General features: G+C 41.3%; 2 protein-coding genes across 2 annotated transcripts in view; one reads left to right on the top strand and one right to left on the bottom strand.

Moving 5' to 3' along the window:
• Positions 1-3,612: 3,612 nt before the first annotated feature.
• On the bottom strand, positions 3,613-4,454 carry LOC109953092 (olfactory receptor 11A1). Its single transcript, XM_020588483.1, is given in 2 exon segments — positions 3,613-4,025; positions 4,028-4,454. Coding segments are annotated over 2 exon segments (840 nt in total).
• A 4,630-nt stretch (positions 4,455-9,084) lies between these two features.
• The window catches only part of LOC109953091 (uncharacterized), a 2,961-nt gene continuing 2,086 nt past the window's right edge, over positions 9,085-9,959 (top strand). Inside the window, exons 1-2 of the mRNA XM_020588482.1 lie at positions 9,085-9,174; positions 9,235-9,951. Of these exons, the coding sequence (XP_020444138.1) occupies positions 9,085-9,174; positions 9,235-9,951 (807 nt within the window). The remainder of the gene's footprint in view (positions 9,175-9,234; positions 9,952-9,959) is intronic.

Here is a 9,959-nt window from a genome sequence, read left to right as displayed (position 1 = left end):
ACTCCTCTACCTTCTGTAGTTTCTGCTTTCCATCACGTTTTTCAGCTTGTCCTGATGTTTTGTCTCGTAGTGCCGTCTTAGGTTATATTCCTTAATTACAGCCACATTAGCTCCACAAATAAGACACACGGGTTTACCGGCAAAGTCAGTAAACGTATACTCAGCCTCTCACTGGTTTAGAAAGGCTCTGTTTTCAGAATCAACTTTTCTCTTGGCCATTGTTAGGGGCTAGCTTTGACTTGAAATTAGGGTTGTATATATCAACAGATGCTTGATTGAGCTGACGTAATTGAAGCGGGAATGATCGCAAGTAGCCTATTGTTCGGTAAGGTCTTAATTTTCACAATAAGTGGTTATTGTGGGGATAAAACAAAATAACAAAATATAACCTCAAGGGCCGAGTTACATTACTATTTTGACATCAGGTCGCGGGCCGGAAATAGGGGGTTCGCGGGCCAGGAGTTTGAGACCCCTGCTTTAGGCAATATTATCAGGAAGCACAGCATAAATTTCCATTGCTATGCAGATGATACTCCGTTATGTTTGTCTATGAAGCCAAATGAATCAAATCAGCTGGTCCAACTTCAAGCATGTCTTAGAGACATACTTCATACTTGACTTCACTACATTTCAGAGGACTTGTTTTTTCAGGCCTAGCAGGCACAATTTGCAAAACAAAGTGAGATTTTTCTGTTGGAATCTGTACTGATTTGTTCACAGAAGATTTTCAAATATTCATATGAAGTGGCTTCAACAGTACCAGTAGCAGAATCACCCCTCACAAAAAAACTGTTGCTGGAAGCAACATTGATTACAATGCACCACATGCAGCACACATGCTGTATTTTATGGCACCGGAATATTCTTGCCCAAGTTGCTCCGTGCTTTTCACTAGGTTGACTAGTTTGACAAGACATTGGTAACTTCCTTTTTTGGTTCACAGAGTATCAGCAATATGAGAAAGTGAGTGAACAAAGCCTTTGCCACTCACATTCACCACCCTGCGTGTTAATGAAGTTCACATACATGTACTTTAGTTGCAAACTGATCTTGTTGTGTCTGCTCGGACACAGAGGTGAGTGAGACGAAAAAATGACGGACCCAGGTAGCTGACTTCAGTGCAAGTAGTGCTCAATTTATTTACAGTGATATCAAACAAGCAAGTGTATAACCAGATGGAGGGTGTAGAAGCGGGACCGGGTGTCGAGCAGCTGGTATGGAAAAACACAGTCAGTGGTGCGGTGATTGTGGGAAGACCGGGCTGCAGACGCTGGGGTTCACTCCTGGACTGGTCGGGGATGATGGTTGCTGAGGAGACAGAGTTAGTAGGCCGTTAATAGTAGACTGTGCATCGACCTGCGTGGTGGAGATGGAACGGAGCAGAGGAGGTCTGTGGTCCAGTGGAGCGACTCGAGGAGGAGGAAAAGAAGTTGGAAATAGAGCTCAGGCGAAAGGACGTGAGTAGAAGGTAAACTGTAGCATATACAAACAAACAACGGGAATGTACGGGCCTGAGAATACTAGAAAGATCTGGCAGGGGAGTGGACGGTGCACAGGGTCTAAATAGGGAGAAACTAATCAGGTGCAGCTGGTGGTGATCTGGAGATGTCAAGCAGGTGTGTCAGATGGTGTAATCAGGGTGAGGGAGCTAAAACAGAGTAAGGGCCGTGAGAGAGGCAGGTGTGGCTGGGCAAACCTAACAGATCTGTTCAGCTCAATGAACAGTGCTCTTTAAAGGCATTCATGCACAACAATAGCAGAAACCATAATCTTTAGACACTTTGGGCACTACCTGGCAGCAAACGCACGGCATATGGCATGCGTGGCTCGGCTGTTTTCTAATTTCCTAAATACCATTTTCATGACATGTGCATTATGCTACCTTTTTACCAAGCAGCAGTCAGTCAACTTTGTGCCAGCAGATGTGACCAGATGAAAACAGGGTGTGTCCAAGTAAATTTTGGGAGCATTGGTAATATAAGGACGCACAAAGTGACTGTGCCACTGACCAGCAAAAACCAGGTCTGGGGCCAGCAATCACATCATCATTGCTAGTTAATGGGCGCTCTGATCATGTTATGATGCGTGCCTGTCTAGGTGCATGCACAGTGCTTGTGCACTGTGCTTGCTATACCCTGAGAAATGCTCTGCAGGACATGCAAAAACTAAAAAATATAAAAAATTTGATTGTGTTCATTGGGTGTTGTGCACATCAATATATATGTATTTATAAGAAATACCTTTTTGATTAGTGATCGTATTTATAAGAATTGCTTATGCCCATAGCGAGAAATTAAATTGCTGATTAGTTGACCAGTGCTGCTCTTACACATTGGTACTGTATATAACCAAACTTGTCAGACTGCGAGAGTCCTTGTAAATGATCTGCTCATGCACAAGATGAAGGTGCATGAGCAGATCATTTACAAGGGTGAGCAGGTGCATGAGCAGATCCCTTTCCTCAGTGGAAAATCTTACGCCGGTACATCTTTATCAGATGCCATGGATCCTCAAAATAGGGCCCTTTGTTACAGTCAATTATACAACAATGGAATCAAGATTTAAGGAGAACCAGTATCAGTTTAAGATGGAACCAATGTTGGAACCTAACCAGAGATGTAACAGTAAATAAAAATCAGTGTTTATTCCAATAGAAATTAATGTATAGAACGTACTGTTCAAGGAATTAAAGTTAATATGATAGTCATTTATCTGGTAACTGTATTATATGACATCTCTCTCAGACTGCAAAAAGGACACGCCAGTATTCAAACTTGACCTGAGGAGATCTGCACGGGTAACTAGGAAGCCAGACAGACAAGATCTCTAAAGAAATACTTGAAGTGAAATTTTATTTTAATCCAATGTATTTAATTCAAGATGTAATACGCAATACAGTGCAGTATCAGAGAAGTTGTGTTATCCTATTTTTAATGGTATTGAAGATACTAGTTATTAAAATTTGGACATTTGCATCCACTCCTACACTAGTACATGGAAAAAAAAAGAATTATTTAAAAATGGAAAGGTAGTAACCATGTGTTTCATCATTATTTGTTTTGTTATGATATATATATATTTATGTATTCTTTGTTTGTTTTTGGGGGTGGTGGGTACAGTAGATAGAGACTGTATGGATGAACAAAGTTTATTGTCACACATGGCTCACAACCAACTTGTGCAGACACTGATATTCTGTATTTTGTCAGCACATCCAGTATGCAGACTGAAAACAACAATGAATTTATACCATATACAATTATTCTCTGTATATCCAAAGCAATAAGAAAAAGAAAACTGTCAAATGAACCCAGTATTGTCTTTTAAAATTTGCTGCAACAATCTGAAAAATGTAGTTGTGTAAAAACTACAGTATTTTACTCTGGATTGTAGAAGTAGAAAATCTGACAAAATGAGTTCAGTTTGACCAAATACACTTTATTCCTTGCCACCTCTGTTTATTAAAATAAGTACTGGATTCATACTCAGAGTATTTTTTTCAAATCCACAGACTTCAGTGTTTAATTTTCTCTTTTGTCATAACACAGTTAACAGCAGACTTCACTACTGCTGGCACTAGTGAAGTCGGGGCACCCATTTTTCTCTCTTCTCTTAGTCAAACTGCTTAGATTTCTGAGATGATCTGCACTTCACAGCAGAATGTAACAACAGACCTTTACATACAATGCTGATTTTGGACAGTTTCAGTCCATACAGTACAGGGTTAAAGAGCGGTGGGCATGTCAGAAAGTATAAACATAAAACAATTTGCAACAAACTGGGTACACCTTTCATTTCAAACCTGCTCCCTAATATTTCAAAGCAAACCCCAAAAGAAAAGTTGAGCAGAGAAGCAAGGTGAGGTGAGCAGGTACTGACAGCTTTCTGTCTGGTCCGTGTGGAGCCAGAAAAACACACTTTAAGGATCCTCATGTATGTGTAAAGGATTAAAGTTAAAGGAATGACAACTATGACAGCAGTAAGAACAAGTCCAGAAATGTTGTTTGCTCTGGTGTCAGAGCAGGAATAAGCACGACAACCTTGGTGAAAGTCATGCGTGTGTTATATTGTAGAGGATAACAGATAGCAAGGTATCTGTCATAGGACATTATGGCTAAGATAGAAAATTCTGTGCATACGTATGTGTACACACAAAATATCTGCAGGAAACAACAGGGAACAGAAACAGTGTGAATGTCAGAGAGGATCTGAACCAGGAGGAATGGAAACAACCCTGTACTACCATAGAGGTCATTGACAAACAGGCTGCACAGAAACCTGTACATGGGTTCATGTAAACTTCTGTTCATACAAATAACAACAATAAGCAGCACATTGGTACAGATAATTAAAACATACAATGCCATAATAATCAGGAAATATAAATATTTAAAAATCCCAGTGTCAAAGTAGGCATCAAATGTGAAATATGAAACCTGTGTGGAGTTTATCATGACCTTTGTTTTAGTCTAGTAAATTAATCATAATACTGTTCAGTGTAATGTGTAAGCACAGCAACAACCACAACAATATTCACATAATAAACCAACTGTGCTAATGGTTATTGATTCTATAAATGCTGGAGTTAAGTCAGTTAAAACTAAAAATTTTTCTTACTGTAAAAAAAGTATTATTAAAACCAAACTCATAAAAACATTTACACATACCACTCCCAAATTTACAGTCAACCTGAGGTTTAGGTTAGAAATGACTCAACAGCCTGTGATGTTGTGTGAGTCTTGGCCTTCAGGTTCCGTCCTGCTGTAGACAGACCGACTCCTCACTGAGCTGAAACACTGCTTCTGCTTGTTTTAAACGTTTACAACTGGGGACCACCACAGCAGCAGGCTGAGCTCATCATCGACAGACTCAGGGGCTGTTGCTCTTTACTGACTGATGTCCACAATAACAAAACACCACCTACTGGTTGCAATGAAATGTTGTGGACACGTATGTTTTTATTTTGCCTAGAAGTGTCCACTCAGGCAGCTTCAAGCAACAACCCCAGAAACTGCCCCCTTATCACAGTGGCAACTGAAAAGGTGGTTTTTCAGGGGCAGTTTCTCCATATAGGGTGTTTGATCAAATTGGCCCCAGGTAAGAGGGGGGATGAGGGACAGAGAAGCTGAAAAGAGACCATGTCACCTTGTCCAGCTTGGAGATGTTCAAGTTCAAAGTGTTTATTTTGTCATATACAGTTAGGAAATGTGTTTCCCTGTACAATGAAATTCTTACTTTGCCGTCAACACGAATGCCACAAAATACAAATGAAATATAAAGTAGATAAATAAATAACACAAAATCTGGTGGTAGTGGTGTAGTGGTTAAAAATAGACAAGGTTCCAGAGGTAATATGTAATAGAATAGTGGTTATGGATTTCTGTCACTGTGGTTGGCATGTAGAGAAGTAGTTGCTCTCCATGCATATCTGTCTTAACAGGTCCAACACTACAATTTAATGTTAGAGGAGGGGAGGGTGCGCAGTTTGGAGCGGGCCCATCCGATCTGTCAGTGGTCTGCTCTGTAGCTTGTCCTCTGGTGGATAAAAGAGTGAGCCTGAAGGGGTTGGCAGAAGAAGAGAGGATGGCAATGCTACCGTGAAAAGTGTACTGTAGACCCGGCCCCAGAGGGCCGGGGGGAACAGTGACTGACTCTGGGGTGACAGAAAGACTGACTGACGATACCTTGTGGCTAACAACAACTGCCTGGACTGACTGGCGCTTTTGACAATCTTCTTATTTAATACTTTATCTATCTCACGGGAGGAGGAGTGACTCTGTTCCCTGTTCCCTAACTACCAGATTATCTGTTTAACTACTACTCTATTCAGGAATAATTGTAATATTAAATGATCATTTAAATTGGGATGGTTTGTCTGAATTAATTTAGTCGGCATCACACTCTAGCCACAACAGTGGTTAAAGCAAACTTAATACAATCAGAATAGGATCAGAATATAGTTAATAGTTATTAATATAGTTAATAGTTAATATTAGTAAATGCACAACATGTAGAATGGTCAGGGTGAACTTTCTGCTCCTTTGTACGGGTCTCTGTAAGGACATCGGGCGCCAAACTTCCTGTTGTTTAGCACAATGTGCAGGGGGTTCCCAAAAATAGAGAAGTGTAACCAGGGTGGGGGCCCGGTTGGAGGTCAAGATCTGGACAATCACAGGAAGTTGGGGAATGGCCATATAGTTAGCTGCAGAGTTGATAAGGCATGTGTGTGAAGACCCGAGGGGAAGACTAGAACCGGTGACTGACAGCCTGACTTTCTCTGCAGAGGCCCAGACTGACGCAGGTGATTCTGTTTCTCAATCATAATCACAAAATATTGTTCAATAAATGATAATTGGCACTGCAGTGATTCTCCCTGTGTATTAATTTTTGCGACCACAGACTGGCGTTGTCAGCCTGGTAGGAGCCGTTCAGAGGGGTCCAACACCTGGCAGCGGCTTCCTGGGCGCAGAGCTGGCTTTTCACAAGTGGCCACTGAATAAAGGTGAGTTGCCTTTTTCATATAACTGATGAATTGCGCTCTCTGTGCCTTCGAAATGCTGTGTTGAGTGCCAGTAGGTTTATTTAAAACCTAAACTTATCTCCTGATTGGTTCTCCTTCAAGTATCTGCGTGCATTGAGAAAAAAAAAGAGGGAGATAAAAAGGAAAGAGGGCTGGAGATAGAATCGCCAGGACTGACTTTGACATTGTATATATATATATGACTTATTAACACTTACTAGTTGATTGTGTTAGTTATGGTTGTTGTTTTATGAGTGAGAGAAAATTTATGAGATGTCAGACCAGATTGAGGAAGCTAAATTATGAAATTATGAGCCATAAATATAAGAGTGTCTGGATTGGATTTAAATAAAAAGTAATTGTGTGATATGGCTGTTAAGCAAGATTTGTACTGCGAATGGGTCTACAGGTGATTGAGGCACAAAGGGCAGTCACACAATTGAAGAAGCTGAATCACAGATGTTAAGTTGACTGGTGAAATTATAACGGTAGTTTCTGTAGTAAGCAGATGACTTGCATCCCCCGCAGTCCCGATTGGAGAGGACAAATTGAATTAGTTTAACTGTGAGGGGGGTATGAAGCTGGGTTTGGTCAAGGTCTGATCAGTTTTGAGGTTAACCTGGCAGGGTTCATACGGTTCCTGTTGGCCAACTATAGTGAAAGCCCACTTACAAGTGCTTGTAGAGTTTTAAATAAAAGTGTGTGTGTTTGAATACAGGCCTGTGTGTGTGTGTGTTGAGACAAACTCATCTAGTGTTGAGAGAAGTGTGTGTGTGTGTGTGTGTAGGGTCAGATGTGAGAGTGCTCTCTGGTTGTGTATATGTGTTGCAAATTGCTCCATGTTTTCTGAAATGTGAAGAAGTTTGCTTAAGAAATGTATATTGTGTTATATTGAAGGTTTATACAAGCTCTTGAAAACATACTGCAATACAGGCCTGTGTGTGTGTGTGTTGAGACAAACTCATCTAGTGTTGAGAGAAGTGTGTGTGTGTGTGTGTAGGGTCAGATGTGAGAGTGCTCTCTGGTTGTGTATATGTGTTGCAAATTGCTCCATGTTTTCTGAAATGTGAAGAAGTTTGCTTAAGAAATGTATATTGTGTTATATTGAAGGTTTATACAAGCTAAAGATACACTGAAAACATAATGTATATACATTGTGTTAAACTGTGCAGTTTTGCTTTTGGGTGTGGTTTGCTCTGTGTGTGTGTATGTGTGCATGTAGCTCACTCTTCACATGGGTGTTCACTGTGTGTGCGTGAATGCGAGTATGTAGAGAGGCGTGTGTGTTTTTTGGGTGTGGTAAAGGAGTCTGGTGTATTGATAACTGTATATTATTATATTCCTGTTGTTTTCATTATTATGTTTCAGTTGTTATTATCATAAGTTCAGTGTTTGTGTAGTTTATATTTTATAAGATTTGTGTTTAGAGGTTGATAATCTTATGATTCTTTTTGCTGGTGACGTCATGGTCTGGGGTGAGTGAGTTGCAGTGTGACGGCTGGCTTGTGCATGAAGATTGATTATTGATTATTGGTAAGTGCAGTTGGGGTGATAAACTCATAAGTGGTAAAATCTTCTCTGTCACTGTGGTTGGCATGTAGAGAAGTAGTTGCTCTCCATGCATATCTGTCTTAACAGGTCCAACACTACAATTTAATGTTAGAGGAGGGGAGGGTGCGCAGTTTGGAGCGGGCCCATCTGATCTGTCAGCGGTCCGCTCTGTAGCTTGTCCTCTGGTATACTGGAAGTGGTGGCCTGCTCTGGGCTGTGGCTCCACCTCCCCCCGCCCTTCAGCAGTTTCTGTCAGAGCTGCATGTGTGACGTGCAGAGGAGCACAGACAGGGGAGAGCAGCTCAAATAAGATTGAAAGGGGGAAGTGAGTTAAAGCAGCTGATGGATAAAATAAAAGTCTATTTTCTCTATTTTTGCTAATTGGCATGTTGTATTTGTTCCTTTAAATTTATATGCACATTTATATTTACAATATATGCACATTTATGTTCATTATGGTTTAAACTACAGGGAGGATTAAAAAAGCTAGAACAGCAGCTCTAACATAGCAGAGTTGCTTTAAGTACTTAAATTTGTTTTTGGTTGCAGCTGTTTAGTTGTATTTTCATATTTATCTATTTATTAAATTTTCATATCCCATTAAGTTTTTCATATCATTTGAATTTTGGGGTGTTGTCATTCATTCCACAGTGTATTGCAGTGGTATATAAATACATAGACATTTTGCTACAGACATATAACATAACTCAGCAGGGCCATGGAGTCTGGAAAACTGAAGAACACATCTCCAGTGATGGTTGTAGGTAAGCAAAACCCCTTGTTGGCCGAGGAAATTGACAACTTATCACGAACGTGGAACAGCAGAACGCGAAATCTCCAGTCACCCTGGCCACAAGATGGAACATTTGATCTCAATCAATGTCGTGAAATGGAAGTGGTTATAAAAAAACCATAAGGCCAAAGATAAGTCTGCAAAGCGTGTGCGTAAGCGCGAAAGGGAACTCGCTGTCATCCAGTTGTTTATCAATCATGCAAAACTGCTGCGAGAGAAGATGGTTAAATATGTCAAAGAACAGCTTGAACAGAAAAAGAAGCTGGTCTGGGGAACAGATCAGCCACCACCGTATGCTGCCCAAATGCCTGTGCGACAGCTAAGACTCAGAGGTGACTATGTGATGAAATCTGAGAAGAAATCAATTTAGCCAGTAGAAGAGCTGGAGCAGGCGGCCAGCTTTGGACAGCAGGAGAAGGGGGAGCTGCCAGATGAACTGGAGGATCTGCCAGAGGCTTATTGGCGAGGGCTGAGTCTTCCACAGGGAGAGGCCCGCAAACGTTTAAGTGGTTTGCATGAACAAATTGTGAAAATATTGACAGATGCTGAAAAAGAGGAGGGCAAGCAGTGTGGTGAGATGGGCGACGGGGCAAAGGCCAGAGAAGAAGAGGCCTTTGACCTCTTTGATTCAAGAGAATACTCCCTCAACCCTCCGATTGTGGCCAGTAAGGTGTCTACTCCTAGAAGAAATGAGGAAGAGGAAGAAGAGAGATATGATCATGGAGGAGCTAAACCAAAGCCTCCTCATGTTACAATTAGGAAAAAAGGAGTTCAGTCATCACCTCAAGCTCGCAGAGGGGATCATTCCTCATCAGAAAGAGAATGTGGAAGCGTGGATGCAGTAATCACATTTAACACCAGTGGAGAATCAGGACATCCAACTGGAGCTGCAGATGCTTCATCATACCCACTGTTGGCCAAAGGGGCTCAGCTACAGTATGTGCCCTGGCCTACAATGGATTTAGAGGGCTTGGTGCAGCGCCTCCATTGTCTCCAAGATGGGGCTGGAAAGTGGATAGCTGCGTTTGAGGAAGAAACTATTGCCACAATTCTGGCAATGGGAGACATCAAGGCTCTCTTGGGAAAAATCCTGGG

This window comes from Monopterus albus, unplaced genomic scaffold (genome assembly GCF_001952655.1).
Source record: "Monopterus albus unplaced genomic scaffold, M_albus_1.0 scaffold543.1, whole genome shotgun sequence".
NCBI lineage: Eukaryota > Metazoa > Chordata > Actinopteri > Synbranchiformes > Synbranchidae > Monopterus > Monopterus albus.
The sequence above is the reverse complement of the archived record's forward strand: the minus strand, read 5'-3'. Positions and strand labels throughout refer to the sequence as shown.